A 17,132-nucleotide genomic window follows, 5' to 3' on the forward strand; every position below is an offset into this window, starting at 1 on the left:
TTCTCTTTTGATGACCATAAAGGGAAAAAACAAACAAACTGTGCAGTACATTAAAAGACAATGTGCAGGCTTATCCACCAGTTCATCAGCTCTTGAAACAAATTAATGAACCATGGCTCTGGAATGTTCTAGAACATCTCTGACATCGTTAGCGTATGATGGCTCTTCCTTGATCAGATGGGTTTCCAAGAATATGTGCTCCTTATTAAAAAGAAACAAAGGTATGGAAAATTGAAACCAAAAGTAACTCAGCAAAGAGGGTACAATCAGTGAAGCTTTTGTAAACAGAATGACTGGTGGGGCTGATTGATTTGGAACCATGTGAGAAGGTCTTCTTGTATCCTCAAAGAATGACATAAGGTAAGAGTCCTGTCATTTCTACTAGAAAGCAAAAGATTCTAACACAATAATGACACGTGGAAAATGTGTCTTTCCTAAACATGGAAAGAAGTTCTAGAAGATTCTGACTTGGATAAAATCTCAGGAGCAGTTCTAAAGAGCCATCCTGGTAAAGCCTGTTGCAGCCTGCTTACCCAGGTGCCTCCACAACACCTATGATGTCACACATACATGTTTTATATACTTCCAGTTTTGTATGTCACATCCTCCATCCTTCAGGACCTGCCCCTTTTCATATATCTGAAACCACAGTCTACCCATCCCATCCTCTTGGTTTCTGAAAGTCTGTTCTCAGTTCTTTGCCTTGACGTGCCTTCCTGCTGAATGCTGCTGGTATCTGGCTTCTGGAGAACATCTCAATCCCTTGTTCTCATAAGGGATCTCTTTCATGCTCCTGAGCTGTTTGCCATGACCTCATCATCAGCCAGAAAGCATTCTTCATCTTGCGCAACTCAGAGCCCTGCCCTGGCATCAGTAGTGACCATAGTTAAAAATGGATCTTCTCACATCAATAACACAGTCAACGTAATCCCTTACACTACGGTGGTCTTCTGAGACTGACCTTAACCTAGATAATCCCTTGTATGCTTGGAGGCTTGGCTCCTAAGTCACTCTAGATTCTGTCCAGTTAGCAGTTAAGAGAGGAGTGAGTAAAACAAATGTAATTTTTGGCAGAATATCTGGTACCCACAGGCTTTTACCATCAAGCTCAGGACCTCTGGGAAACAGCACCACTGTGTGATAAAGCATCCACTTCAGAGGGGGTGAAATTTTATTAGTAACTTGTTGGGATATTAGTTAGATCCAAACTGTGTTAGATTTTAGCAGCTCAAAAGATTTTGTGACAACATGAACAACACATATCCTGGTAGAAACCAAGACAATATCACTTTTTCCTTCCAATCTTTCCTCTTCAAAATAATTAATCAAGCAGAGTATGGCGGGACATGCCTATACTTCTAATACTTGGGAGATTGAGGCAGGAGGATGGCAAATTTGAGGATCGCCTGGATTACACCTTAAGACTGTTTCAAAAGAAATAAAAGAAAAAATGTTAATTCATTTCTTCACTTGTGTTTTTCTTAGTTCTTTCATTAAAACCAGAAAGCCCGGCACTTGGTCTGCATTTTCTGTGACCATGAGGCAGCAGGCTACTTGCAAGGTGTTCAAACACAAACTCTAACCTACTACTGTGGGTCACAGGATACCATTGCTGAACACGAACATGTCTTACTCTGCCCACAAATCAGGCTGTGGTTAGTGGAGAAATGATGTAATTGCAGGATGAGATGGATGAGCTTCTTAGTGGAGTCAAGAAAGGGTCCCTGGTTGCAGTGGTGCAACCAGGGTCCCAGAGCTGGGGAGGCTGGGACCATGGAGGATCGCTCCAAGTTCAAGGCCAGCCTTGGCAACATGATGCATTCTGGGTGCTGAGTGTCTGTATTCCAGGTCTCACATTTGAGTTGCAAACATTTTATTCGCAAAGGATTCTTCCTAGGCCTTAGGCAAGTGAAGTGTTAGACCTCGTTTTATATGTTGTGTTTCCTTGATGCCTGGGGTCATATGAAATGCCATGGTAGAGGATATGCAGGGTGACCGTGGATCACTAAGATGGGGGAACTACATTTATAAGACTGATATGAACTGTGGAATTAAACCTGTGTGTGGTCTTTGTCTAGGTAATTGGCCATGCCAACAAACAGGTACAGAAACATGTGTTTTTATTTTCGTTTGAAACAATGTTCTAGCCAAGGTTAGCCTTGAACTCCCTATGTAGCAAAAGATGATCTTGAATGAGAAACTGTGCTCAGGAGCTGGGAGCAGGGGAGAGAAAAATGACAGGCACTTTCACACAACTGCATAGCATTGGTTCAAGAAACAAACAAAATTCTGAGTAAAATGAATAACTTGGAAAATGCTAAAAATAATAATAATAATACTAATAAAATAATAATAATAATACTAAAAGTTATACCAGTTGGAAGGGTGATTTGGCCTTTGACGAGCACTCACATGCGTCATCTGGTGCCTCTGAATTATCCTGAGGTTCACAAGTTTTCCTAACTGCCCTGTGGAGTTAAGCCAGGTCTATCTGAGTTATGGCAACCTGGATTTGGTGTTTGTGGGACCTGAGATTTTTTTTCTTTGCCAAAGCTTTGTTAGCAAAAATTCTGCAGAGAATTTTTGTTTACCACGAGATGCTGCTTGTTACTGGGACGGGGTGGGGGAGGGGACAGGCATAATGATCTTAGTTTCCTGGAAGAATTTTTTGTAGAATTGGTATCAACTTCCCCTTTGATGTTGGTTAGAACTTATCTTTGATGCTATCTGAGTCTACAGTGATCTTTCTGGAAATGTTTCGAAATGAGCGTATTTCTGTATTGAGTAGACATCTGCTAATGTAACTCACTTGTTCTGACTTGGGTTGGGTAGTTGTGGTTGGGTGGTGCTTTCCATTGTAAGTGAGATCCCATGATGCCTGTAATGCAACCAACACCGTTGCCCCTGAACTTGTCTGCTGGGCAGTCACATGCCCTCCCTTGCTCTTGCTGCTCTGGTGCCAGCCAGCCATTCCCCTTTTCTGGCAGATTCCACTAAAGGGTTATTACCTTTGAACCCATGGCCACCTTTTAAACTCAACCTGTGCCTTATCTATCTTTCTATAGTACAAACTCTAATTGGTTTTCATTCCTGACTCTTGCCCCAGCTTTGCCTTTCTTAAATATATTAAACTGTCCTGGCCCTGATCTGTGGCTCTAGGAGTTTCCAGTAGGGAGGACTTTGAATGTGTCCCCAGTCACCCTGACCCACTCCTTGTCACCTGCCATCCACGGCCTTGGAAGAGACACATAAAAGCCTCTCTGATGCGTATGTCAGTTTTATTTTCCAAAAGTCTGAGATTTAAAGCGTATCCAGGGAGAACAGAGAGATTGGAACACACACTTCCTCCTTTGATCCGTCCGCTGCTAACCTCCTCGGCCGATTTCTGGTGCAATGAATTGCTGTAACAAAGGGGGAAAGAGATTCACAACTGGGTCAGGGGCCAGACCTGATGATGGGTTTCCACCTAATGTTACTTCCAGATTCGCAAACATTAGAAATTAACCCATGACAAACTAGCTCAATTCTAGGGAACTGTCTAAGAATGCAAAAGAGAGATAGCATGTATATTTTTATTTAGAATTTATTATAATCTACATTATGAGCAAACAGGTTATGGCCAAGAGATGACAAGGACACATTTCTTTTTCTAATTTTGAATCTTTTCTTTCTTCCTTTTGTTTGTTTTGAAGACTGGTAGATTTTATGAAGCCCCACCTTCTTGCTTCTGCCCCATCTAAATCCTGGGGCTATAGGCATGGACCTCCTGATCCCCTCAATTTAACACACTTTACTTTCTTAGGGGAAAAGTCATGGTTTAAGGAAACTAAGTGAAATATTATGCTCTCTCTCTCTCTCTCTCTCTCTCTCTCTCTCTCTGTGTGTGTGTGTGTGTGTGTGTGTGTGTGTGTGTTAATATAGAGTTCACAAGTGAGAAGACCAGTGATCCTCAGCCTGTAGGTCATGACTCCTTTGGGGAATCAAGCATCTCCTTCACAGGGGTCACCTAAGACCATCAGAAAACACACACACACACATACATATATGTATATATACATATACATATATATATATATATATATATATATATATATATATATATATAATAATTCACAAAAGTAGAAAATTTTCATTTATGAAGTAGTAACAAAAATAACTTATGATAAGGGATCATCATAACAAGAGGAACTGTATTAAAACGGTCACAGTATTAGGAAGGTTGAGGACCAATGGACAGAGTCTAGCAAGGAAAGACCTTCCATTCAGTGGCTACTATTCAGGTTGATAATTTGAGTTCTGATGACAGTTTCGAGTTTTTAATTGCTCATTTCCAGAGAGCACACTTTGCTGTGATAAAGTGTCCAAAGTATAGAGTTGACTGTCTTTGCTGCTCGCTGCTCTCGAGTTACAGTTCAGCTGTGTCTGTCAGTTGCTTTGCACTGTGTGGGTAAACAGCAGCTCCTGCCTCCCAGTGGCCCTTCTAATCAAGAAAAGACTCAGCATCAGGGAAATGGAAATGGAGACAGTGAGGTGCCACTTACAGCATCGGGATGGTTGGCACATAAAAAGCAAAGGAACAGAAGACAAGCTTGCCAAGGGACCGCATCAACTGAGGTCCACGGGTCCTGCAGCTAGGAATGTGCAATGGGGGCTTGGGCACATGCTGGGTGTACCACATGCTGTGGGACTTGCCACCTTAAAAATGGGGCTGTGGCCATGGTTCAGTGAGTCACATACTTGTAGTGCAAGCACAGGGAGGTGAGCCGGACCCCCAGCACCCACATACAAAGGCAGATAGGTATGGTAGGAACACCTGCAATCTCAGTACCAGGAGGTGTAGACAGGAAGATTACTGGGATATAGTGGCCAGCCGGCCTAAGCAAATCACAAGACCCAAGTTCTGTGAGAAAGCTTCTCTGAGAAAATAAGATGGAGAACAGTAGAAGAAGGTATTTGATACAGACCTCAGCCTACACACACACACACACACACACACACACACAAGTCATACAAACTTTCTCTCACACACAGATACCCACACACACACACACACACTCACACATATACACTCTCTTACATACACACTCATGCATATTCACACAAACTCACACACACTCACACAAACACACACACAGACACTCAAACACACACACACTCATACACACTCATACACACACGAACTCACACACACTCACACAAACTCACACACACAGACACTCAAACACACAGCTAGACACACAAACACACACACACACTCTCACATACACACGCAAGCACACTCATATAAACTCACAGAGACGCACACACTCACTTGCACAGAAACCCATTCACATGTACTGTGCTGTCTAGTTTTATGTCAACTTGACACACGCTAATGGAAATGTCAACTGAGAAAATGCTTCCACCAAATTAGCCTCTGGACAAGCCTGTGGTACATTTTCTACATTAGTGACTGATAGTGCACGGCCCAGTCCACGGCCTCTGCTTCAGTTCCTGCCTCCAGGTTCCTTCCCTGACCTCCCTCAAGGATGGACTGTGTGATATGGAACTGTTAAGCAGAAACAAATCCTTTCCTTCCCAAGTTGCTTATAGTGAAGTTGCCTTATCATAGCAATAGGAACATACATACATACACAGACACACACAGGCACTTATACAGATACACATAGGCACATATATAGATACACACACATACATGAATACCCTCATATACATATTTAATAATAAAATTAAAAATTTCAACTTTGTACTTTGTAACTTTGCTGGATAACTTGTCCATCCATACTTTGACGTGTGTATGCAATGTCTACGTATAAGAGATAAAATATAGTATCTCTTAGCCTTAAGTAGAAAACAGAAGAGATGCTTTGGCAAATGTCTAGGGATGCATTTGGTAAAACTTGGGATTCAGATCTATCCAGGAATGGGACCCTGCCAGGTCTTTTTGTTACGATAAATGTATGGTGGCATCTTGTGGCCAATTCAAAAATTGCAGTTGGACATTTTCAGTTGCTAAAGTTGATCAACAAAAGATGTATGAAGGGTGATTTCACCATGACGACAGGAGGGGACTCACTTCTTCCAAACCTCTCAGGGAACTACTAGGTGGCCAGGAACCTCTTGGAAGTGTAGGATGTGTATTTCATGATGTGTGACATCTTCCTATGGCTCTTCAGATTAACACACATAACCCCTGGGTCAGGGAGGGGTGACTCACAGGGAACTGGTTGCTCCAGAACCATATGTGGTTTCAGAGAGGGCATGGGCAGGATTTCTATGACGTGTGAAAGAGTGGAAACTTGGCCAACTGGAGGCTTTTGGAAAAGCAGCCTCGAAAAGCAGCACATGTTATGACCCCGTTCCCTGTGTGATACTTTCTCTGTAACTGTTATCAACAGCCCTTCTTAAATGTACAAGGGATGCCTGGCTGTCTGTAAACAATGAGGTAGGGATCCAGGTCACTTAGCCTTTGAGCCTGGACTTCTCCAGACCTCATTTACGACTGCAGTATGACTCGATTCTGTGTTGGACTCTCGGGGCGGGAAGCCTGGATTCTGGGCTCATCTGGAGAGGACCATCTCCCCTGTCTAATTTTTTAAAGGATATATATTTATTAAATTTTTTTTCAAGTGCACATGTGTATGCAAGCATATGTATGTGTGTGTCTGTGAGTATGCATGTCTATGCATGTGTGTGCATGTTTAGGTATGTGTACCTGAGTGCAGGTGACCACAGAAACCAGAAACATCAAGTTTCCCGGAGCTGGAGTGATTGGCAGTTGTGAGTCACGTGATGCAGGTCATCGGAATCTAACCTTGTGTCTTCTGTAAAAGTGGCATGGACCCTTATCTCCAGCCCTGCTTTCTAATCTTTCATCAGAATGGCCTGAAACCACCTCTGTCTTCCTGGCGTTGAGGAGGCTTACTGCAGCAGGCTCCGCAACTTGCCAGCCTGTAACCACACTGACTACAAAAAGTCTTTCTCTCTCTACATCAGGGACAGAGAAGGAACCCCACAGAATGTTCTACATGAAGTTTGGGCTAAAAAGGATAGACCTGTATGCAATTACAATCAACTTTAGAGCCCACTGCTAAATGTTATGTTTGCCCTTCAGGCCAAGAACAATTTCTGTTGCTGCCAAATTGATACAAACCACAAAAATTTCAGGGTTTCTACTAACACTTCCTGTATCAGAATAGCCAAGACACTAACTCAGCCCCTTTCTGCCCGTGGATTAATAGTTCAGGAAACACTCTCTTCTTGTTGGCTTTCTCCCAATGTAACCCTCACTTGCTGTGATGTCATTACCCCATGCTTCTCCACTTAGAGGGAGAATAGCCCAGGGTATAACTGCCTGACGGGGGCTTGACAGATCAGCCCCCTCGTGGTCTCACAAGGAGTGCATTGGAAAGTGTGGAAATGTTCAGTTTTCTGCTGGATCTCATCTTAGCAAGGATGCTGAGAATCACAGAGCCAACTACTGTGTCTGTACCAGACACTATAGAAGTGAAGTCTCTAGGTGGTCTGTGCTTGTGACTTGGAGAACATAACACAGTTGAGGGGTTCAGACTGTACCACAGAGAGTATTTTGTTTATTTGTCCTAGAAATGATCTGCGATCCATGGCCATTTCCATTGTATTAGGTTTCCATAACGATCTCAATGCCTTACAATAAGCATGGTACTGAGACAGACAAAATCAAACTGTCACAGGCTGCCTTCAGGTAACTGCAACCACGTGACTCTGGGAAGGCCTGTGTCTGAGGACACTTCCAGCCTTCCAGTCAGCAAAGGAACACCGAGACTGCCGTTGGTGGCGCTGTCTGAAACCCTCATCTGTGCATTGTATTCTGGAACAGAGGCACTCACCCACCACATCCAGGATGGGCAGTCCATCCCCTTCTCTTTACAGCAGCAGTTCTCAATCTGTGGGTCATGACCCCTTTCACGGGGGTTCCATATCAGATATCCGGCATATTGAACATTTACATTAGGATTATAACAGGCAGCAAAATAACAGTTATGAAGTAACATCAAAAATAATTTGGTGGTGGTGGTAGGGTCACCACAACATGAGGAACTTGTGTTAAAGGGTCATGGCATTTAGGAAGGTTAAGGACCACTGCTCGACACAAACCCACGTTTGAAAAGAAGATGCACTCCTCTTTCTATTACTATAAGAAAAACCACACGGAGCCAACACAGACTAACGCACACTTGGTGTTCTGATTCTCAGTGCTGGGAGGACATGCACATGATGTGACCAGATATTTGACTTGGGTGTACAGTGTGCTTGCCCTCTTCCTGTCAGTTCTGACCACTTGACATGGGAAATACCCAGTCCCGTTTTCCTTCGCGAAATGATGCTGGACCTGCATCTTCAGACTCACAAGTTCATTCGGCATCCAAGCAATGCATCGCTTGCTTCAGATTAAATGTGTTTGTGGTTGCTTGATTTATGAGTCCCTGGAATCTGAACCGAGAATATAAAAGGCAGCCCAAGGGGGAAACTATGGTGAGGTCATCTAAGGCAGGGACTTAGAAGGAAAAGACGGTGCTCAAAAGGCACCTGTGGGATGCAGGAGAACTGGGGTCTGGGGAAAAAGCAACCATGAAGGAGAATGAATCTGATGAAAAAAAAAGTTCATGATTAGGACAGATGAGGAATTACAAGATCGTGTATAACTATACAAGATGTTGTATAACTATACAAGATAAATGTGTCGATTCTATCATATTCTCACCTTGCATCTATTGACAATATTTTCCCTAGTCCGTACAAATATATTGATTGATTGATGATTGATTTTTAAGGTCGGCCAATTTTTATTTACTAGCTCTGTAGTAAGGGGTGTGGCTTCTCTCCTCTCCAACTCCTCCATGCTCCTATTCTGGGCAACTGCTGAGGTTTATAGCTCTCCCACTTTGCTATTCTTCCCCTCAAAATCTAGTAAAATTACTTTCTGTATCTATTTCTAAGTTTTTTTTTTTCAGCCAAGAATTCATGAAAGCTGAGAGTCACTTAAGGAAGGGCAAGAAACAGAAAACCATGCTGGCACCGGGAAACAGCAACTTTTAATCTGTGTCTATGGCTACTGATATGGTCACCTATAACAATGGCTGTGTCTGCACGGGGGCCGTGCTTGAGGCGTTAAGTATTCTTGTGCTCAGAAACTACAAGTTTTCAGATCCTTCTGTTCGACTTTCCCCTTTACGTTTGGCATCAGCATGGCTAAAGGCAACTGGTAACAACTATGCCACAGCCAGCACTCTAAGCATACTTGCAATTTCCTTAACCAAGCAAGGTTTTTAAAATCTCCCAGTGGGCCTGAAACATGTACACTTAGATCATTCGTTTTTATGTATCCTAAAGTAATATATATTCAGTGTTGTGGAAAACAAGATCTGGGCTCATGGTTTCAGGGGAATTCAGTCCGCTGTGGCAGAGAAGGCATGGCAGCAGGAATTGCTTGGTCCATGCTGGCAGGGGCACAGAGAGGCCAGTCATACTGTGAGAGCTGATCAGCAAGCACTGAGTTGAGTAGGTGGGACCCAGGGCTTGCTTATAACTTTCAAGGCCCAATTCTACTTTTCCAAGCCAGGAATAACCTCTGAATGACTCCACAACCTATTAAACTTCACCAAGAGCTGAAACTAAGCATCCAAACAAAAGTGCCCAAACATAAGGAAAATGAATATATTTCTGTAAGAAAAAAATGCTTTTTTCCTCTGCTAATTAACTATGTAGGGACCTGAGTATGTTATTTGTAGGATAAACAATTCTCTCAATAGCATCTAATATCAAGCATTTCCTTTGAGTCGGTTTTTCCTTTTTCTCCATAAAGAATTACTACTCCTCCTCCTCGTCCTCCTCCCCACTCCTTTTCTTCCTCCTCCTCTTCCTCCTCCTCCTCCCCACTCCTTTTCCTCCTTCTCCTCTTCCTCCTCCTTCTTTTTCTTCTTCTTTTTCTCCTTCTCCTCCTCTTCTTCCTCTTCCTCCTCCTCTTCCTCCTTTTTTTCTTGCTCTTCTTCTCTTCTTCTAGAGTGACTCACTTCTAGATAAGCAATATAGATACAACATGTGTACCACTGAAAATATCTTGATAAAATGGATCATTAATAGCTTCCAAAGGAAACCACACTTCAAAGTGGATACCATATTTGCAAATCTAATAGATTATTTGCCCCCACCACAATACATGTCAAAATATAACCCTCCTTGTGAAGTATTAAGAAGAGGAACAAGGTAGAACCTTTGAAGGGTGTTAGGTTGTGAATGGACCAACCCTCTCACAGCTCCATGAATTAGTAAAGGTGCTAAGCTATCCTGAGAACTGGTCTTTTATGAAAGCCAGCTTGGTGTGTCTTTTAGATGTGCCTTTCACTTTACCAAGACTTTTCAGAAAATATACCCATAAAAAAGGACCTAACCTGATGTAGCCTCTCAAACATTAACCTCCCAGCTTCCAGAACCATGTGCTGATCCAACTCTCATTCTTTATAAACTGTACATACTATGGTATTAAGTTATTATGGAGGAAAGTCATCAATAAAAGATCAGAAACTGTAGCTGACATCCCATTGAGGAGTTTTCATAAGTATGGAGATCCCTGCAGCCCACTGTCATTTGCTATATGCGGTATTCAAATGTGCTCTAGTTATAAGAATATGGTAGAAAAGTAAGAATGGCAATAGGGAATGGACCAACAGTTAGTGATTTCATCCTTTAGAACATGGCAGGAGAGCTGGCTTAGAGAAAACAAGGGAGAAGCTTGGACAGCAACTGCTGTCTGTAGTGAGGTACCATGGACTATAGGAGTATGGTATCTCTATTTGGGTGTCCTTTACAGTCAGGGTAAGTTTCTTTGTTTGCATGTATAATGTGCAAAGGAGTACGCGTTTAAAATTGGCCCGTGGCAGTTCTGGGAGGTTAGCTTAGATGGCTGTGTATATAATTACCAACTGCACAATCTCTGCCATTGCAAGCCATGGAAATCAGGGTCATCTAATATGGGCAGTTTGGTCAAAGGGTCCAGCCAGTGAGTCGCAGGCTAACAGCTCTGTGTTATCAGGTTATGGTGTTCCTAACTCTAGAAGTTTAGGAACCCGGGACTACGCTTGTGAAGACTCCATTTTGGCTTCTTTTTCTGGTCTCTTCCAGATGGCCACGGTTAAAAGGCTTAAGACAGGGCACTGCACTTGGGCATATCAGAATTTCTTACCATCTGTGAGCGAAATGCCTAGTTGTCCAGAGAGAAGCACAAACCAGAAAAGCATGCATAGATACAGAGAACAGCTTGTAATTTCAGAAACAAGGCTTTGGTAGCAATTGAGGCAAATATGAAATATGAAATAGAAATTAAAACATTATTAATAGACTACTTTCAATATTATGCCTACACTAGGAAAGGCAGTTTTTTCTTGAAGTTCAGCTCCATGGCATGAGTTAGACACAGAGAAGAGGAAAAGTTATAGCAACGCCCAGATTTTACTCTCACTGGGAAAATTAAGTACCCAGTGAAGTGTGGAACTCAACTAGGAGAAGATCCAGGGCACCCAAGTGCAGAGACAGGGAATGATAAAACGTTAGACATCATAAGTATGGGCTTACAAAGCTACTAATGGCTCAGCTCCGTTAACCCAGTAAGATAACTCCGGGTGATATTTACCCCTCATATTTTGTGATCTCTCTGAGGCACGATTTTCCTTTCGTTTCTCTTCATGATCCCAACAAGGAAAGTTATGATGAAAGGCAGAAAGATGAAGAAGCCCAGGATCACCCAGCTGTCCTCATGCTTACTCAGGCGCTTTGTAGCAAAAGCCATATCTGGAAAGGAAACGCCAGAAAGGACGGGTTGATCTGAATCACTTTAATCTCACGTGTGTGTAATGTGGCTAGAACTTTGGCAAACTGCAATCAATTATCTTGGGGAAAGTAAGAGAACACTTCAAAAATCTCATGGTACATTTTCCATAGGGTGTTTTCTCCCCCATGATGTTTTCTGTATGTTTATTTAAATATTCTGATGCTGTATACTTGCTTAGAATGAAGTTCACTTCATGCGGTTCACTGGTAACACCAATAATTCAAAAGATACCACTGACCAACCTACCCACATCCCAGGGCTCTAAGCTCTTCTAGAAAGGAGGAAAGGCTTCCCGTGTCCACAGCAGAGCATCTGTGGACAATGACAATGGCTGCATATTTCAAACACTGCAAAAACAGAGGACACTGAAGGTTTCCCTCACAGAGCCACACATTCTGGAAGAAGCAGGTCTGCTCAACCTGATTCAAATTATTATTTTATATAATTTAATAGTAATACTCATTTAAACATTTAAGAATTCACTGTTAATAAAGCCTAAGCGAAAATCCAAGAGAAATTTGGTTATAAAACTTTTATCCACTGCCTTGCTAAATAAAAGCCTCTCCCCATGGATGAACACATTTTTTGTAAAGCTGTGTCTTTTCGTGTAGCATTAACATTTTATGCATACAAAAACTCCTTTTTGCGCCTACACCACGTCTGTGTGCAGATGCTAGCTATCTTGAAGTCAATACAACCAAGGCAGTGAAAGGAGATCTTAGAAGAAAAAAACCACCTATGCTCATGGATTGGTAGGATCAATATTGTGAAAATGGACAACCTACCAAAAGACATCTACATATCAACGTGGTCCACATCACAATCCCAGTGCAATCCTTCACAGAAACTGGAAAAAAAAATCTTAAAATTCACAGGGAAACACAAAAGACACAGGAAAGCCAAAATAATATTAAACAATAAAAGCATCTGCTGAAGGTTATTACAATCCCAGATTTCAATTTATGCTACAAAGCTATAGTAGTAAAATAGTTCGGGACTGGTATAAAAACAAACACATGGGTCAACGGAATAGAACTGAAAACCCAAATTCAAGCCCACACTGCTATAGCCAACTGAGTGTCAACAAAGAGACAGGAAATGCACATTGGGTAAAAGGAAGAATCTTCAATAAGTGGTGCTCGTCAAACTAGGTAAGTACAAGGAGGAGACCAGATCCTTATCTCTCCCTCTACAAAGAAGGACTAGACTCTAATGTATTGAGAACTGAAGTCCTTATCCTGTGAATCTGGCAGAAGAAAAAAAATGGAGACTAGGTTTGAACTCGTTGGCCCAAGAAAGGACTTCCTGAACAGGAGCCCTGTGGTGTAAATGTTAGGATGAATAACTGACAGATGGGACCTTATGAAACTAAGAAGCTTCTGAATAGCCAAGATGTGATCATTTGAGTGAAGAGGCAGCTTACGGAATGGGAAGATCTTCATCAGACATATGTCAAACATCAGACATATGTCAAATAGGGGGATAGTATCTAGGATATATAGAGGACCACAAACAAACAAACAAAGCCCCTGAACATCAAGAAAATCCAGCCTAACTAAAAACTGGAGTGTAGACCCGACCAGAGTTCTCCAAAGACAAAGCAGAAATGGCTGGGAAACATTTTATTTTAAATGTTCAACATCCTTAGCCATTAGGGAACTAGAAATTAAAACTACTTTGTGATATCATCTTATACTTGTCAAAATTAAAACTACTTTGTGATATCATCTTATACTTGTCAAAATCAAGAAAACACAACAACCTCTCTACCCCCTGCAAATAATGATGACTACTGGCGTGGATGTAGCAGGAAATACTTATTCACTGCTGGGGTAAGGGCAAAATGGTGCAGCCACTATAAAAATCAGTGAGGTTTCTCAAAAAAAGCCAGAAATGCATCTATCCCATTAGCCAGCTCTACCTAATCTTGGACATATACCCAAGGGACTCTCTATTATAGCACGCTTGGCCCTCCATCTTCCTTACTGCTGTACTCATAATATCCAGCAAATGGAAACAGCTAAATGTCTATTAACTGGTGAATGGATAGTGAAAATTTAGGACAGCTACAGAATGGAATATTATCCAGATGTTAAGGAAAATGAAATTCACCAGTAAGTGGATGGAACTGGAACCAGCCATTCCCAGGGAGGTAACCCAGACCCAGAAAGCATACATTCAAGTCTTTTTTTTTCCTCATCTGTAGATATTAGCTTTAGATCTTCAGATATGTGTTTGGCTTAGAAGAGCTAGAGAAGTCAGGAAATTCGTTAAGGGCCATGGAGGACCTCTTTTAAAGGAGGGGAGATAAAGCACAGTGGTCAAAAGGTTAAAAAGGAAGAAAAGACTAGGAAGTGGTACTGTAGAGTGGGAGATGGGCGGGCAGGGTAGGGGCGATACAGGGAGAGACAACTAACACTAAGGATTTCTTGAGAAAGTCATATGAAAATTACCACTGTAGAAGGTTCCTAAAACACACACACACACACACACACACACGCACACACGCACACACGCACACACGCACACACACCAGAGTTTAAATGGATTTATGCAAGAATGTGATAATTAAAGCCCCTACTAGACACCAGAGGTGAACAAATAGAAAGTCTAGTATCAGGAGTGGGCCACCTCTTTTGGAGTTTTTGGCCAATGAGTTTTCATAGATCCAACAAGCATTTCAGGCCATAATGGGTCATCTTGGTTACACCCCTAGAATGAGATGTCGAGACCCTATTGCTGAAGATGTCACATAATTGAATTATGGGACGTAACAATGTCAATCTGTCACCACCTAGGCAATTTATCTCTACTGAAGACTGTTCCCAGTGCCGGAAATCGCTGTGCACATGACCGCAGGAAGAACAGTAGGCATTCGTCTTGCCCAGTGTGGACCATGAGCGCTCCAATGCCTGACTTGGCAAGAAACGGTGGCTGGAAATGTCATGGGTCCCAGAGGAAAACCCACCATTATTGGGACAAAAAAAGAGAAAGCCCCCAAGTTGGACGAGTATGGTGTTTGATCACAGCAAGAGAAACTCTTAACTAACACAGTTAGGGTCTTTTACTTTAGCCCAGGCAAACCTCAAACTTGTAGCAATTCCCCTGCTTCAGACTCTGGTGTGTTGAGATTACAGTCATGAGTTCTCACTACACACATTTAAACAGATTGTATCCATGCTCTGATTAACCCTGACTCTCTCATAAAATTTTTTACAGTATCCTTGAATCTTTCGCTTCATGTGCTAAGTCACAACTGTGTTTTAGTCATCGTTATTTTTCAAATACATGATATATAAATCAATTTACTCATTGTCCCCTTATATGCCTACTTCAGGCCAATATAGCTAACACCATTGCTTACTGGGTAATACACTTTCATTATTAAACTTCTGTGTTATTGCATGTATAGACTTTCTGAAACATGGATCTTAATGTTATTCCTTCTCTAAACATCTGGTAATATGCTCATGTTTGAAGGAATGCATGATTGAACCAGCGAGTAGCTTGTGATACTGCTTTTATTCACTATAGGAACAAAGAAACTATGAGCACGTATTCAGAATGTGACTTACCCTTATTTCCTGGTAGGAATACATTTATAGTTTGCTGTACATTTTTCTAAGTTTCATTCAGAATGAACAGTGTATTCCAGAGATGCTGTTTGGTTTTGTTGTTGTTTTGTTTTTTGTTTTTTGTTTTATTTTTTGTTTTTTCAAGACAGGGTTTCTCTGTGTAGCCCTGGCTGTCCTGGAACTCACTCTGTAGACCAGGTTGGCCTTGAACTCAGAAATCCACCTGCTTCTGCCTCAGCAAGTGCTGGGATTAAAGGCGTGTGCCACCACTGCCCGGCCAGAGATGCATTTCAGTTCAGTTTTAATACTATGAATTATTGTTATTAATAGGATTAATCTATACATGACTTTTAAAAATTTACTTAATGACATTTATTAAAACTTAAGAGTACAATTCTATTTCTGTTGACTTCATTAAGTTGATTGAATGCCTCCAAGAAAACTCATTATAAATATGGTACCAAATTAGCTTATTTGTAATTGGGCTTTGAAATATTCTATCAAGATGTCAAATTTATTATTATTATTATTATTATTAATTATTGATTAGTACCACAGAGAACAACAAACTACTTGCTTTGGAAATTTATTTTTACTGACCAGTTCTGAGAACGTTTCCATCGTCGATGCTGCCCCCTGGTGATCCAAACTGTAAGTTACAATCTGGAGGCCTGTAGTCAGGAAAGCATTGGCAATTACCAAAGTTATTACATATCTAAAATGGAAAAATATGAAGTCATTTTGAATCATCTTAGTAGTTAAAATCTGATATAAGTGACTGAAATATGTAGAATATTTTTAAGGTTTTTATAGCTATACAATATGAGGAGTGTGTTAGAAAAAAGTAACTAAAGCCTTGGTGGCATAATCAAAGGGCATAATGATCACAATATGAAAATATATTTTAATTCCTATTGTCTGTTTTTAATAAGTGCTTTATCTTCTCTAATAATTTTCTAAAAATGAGATGTAATAAATTTATGACATGTCCGTCTGTGCTTTCTATTGTTGTGATAAACACCACGACCAAAAGCAACTTGGGAAGCGGAAGGTTTATCCGGGCTTACACTTGCAGTTAGCACCTCATCCTTGTCAGTAGAAGCTCAAGGCTGGAACCCAGAGGTGGGAGCTGAAGCAGAGGCCACTGCCTCCAGGCCTGACCCTGTGGCTTGTTCAGTGACATGTCTTATACAACCCAGGATCCCCCTGGACAGCGGCGACACCGCCCACAGTGGGCTGGGCCCCACATGCCAATCATTAGTCAAGAAAATGCACTGCTGACTTGCCTATAGGACAATCAGATGGAGAGAGTTTCTCAATTGAGGCTCCCTCTTCCAAGATAACTCAAGGAGCTGGCACCAACAACCAACCAACCAACCAACCAACCAACCACAAAACAGAAAGAAAAGAAAAACAAACCGGCACATGATCTTTATATTCACAGAGATGAATCAATCATTTTCACAAGTAATCATCTTTTACAAATACTTTTATCATTTTTAATGTGTGTGAGTATGTGCGCATGAATAAAGGTACCCATGCAAAGCAGAGGCGTCAGATTCCCTCAGCTGCAGTTTGAGCTTTGGGATGCTGTGAGTCAATAACTGTGACTGAGAGACTCAACTCAGGTCCTCTGCAAGAGAACAGCAAGCTGTATCTGCTGAGCCATCACTCCAGCCCCTAAATAACCC

The 17,132-nt window shown here is 41.6% G+C and overlaps 1 protein-coding gene across 2 annotated transcripts in view; it reads right to left on the reverse strand.

Annotated features, from left to right (window-relative positions):
• Window positions 1-3,264: 3,264 nt before the first annotated feature.
• Adam18 (ADAM metallopeptidase domain 18) overlaps window positions 3,265-17,132 on the reverse strand; it is a 68,081-nt gene continuing 54,213 nt past the window's right edge. Inside the window, exons 18-20 of one of the 2 annotated variants that reach the window (XR_003711499.1) lie at window positions 16,042-16,112; window positions 11,669-11,826; window positions 3,265-3,401 (exon numbers count right to left, since the gene is read on the reverse strand). Coding sequence is in view for 1 of the 2 variants with exons in the window: in XM_028768279.1 (XP_028624112.1) it covers window positions 11,672-11,826; window positions 16,042-16,156 (270 nt within the window). In the remaining variant the exon portion in view is untranslated. Of the gene's footprint in view, window positions 3,402-11,668; window positions 11,827-16,041; window positions 16,157-17,132 lie in introns of both variants that reach the window. The other variant, XM_028768279.1, reaches the window with a different exon arrangement.

This window comes from Grammomys surdaster, unplaced genomic scaffold, assembly GCF_004785775.1.
Source record: "Grammomys surdaster isolate TR1022 unplaced genomic scaffold, NIH_TR_1.0 185, whole genome shotgun sequence".
Taxonomy (NCBI): Eukaryota; Metazoa; Chordata; class Mammalia; order Rodentia; family Muridae; genus Grammomys; species Grammomys surdaster.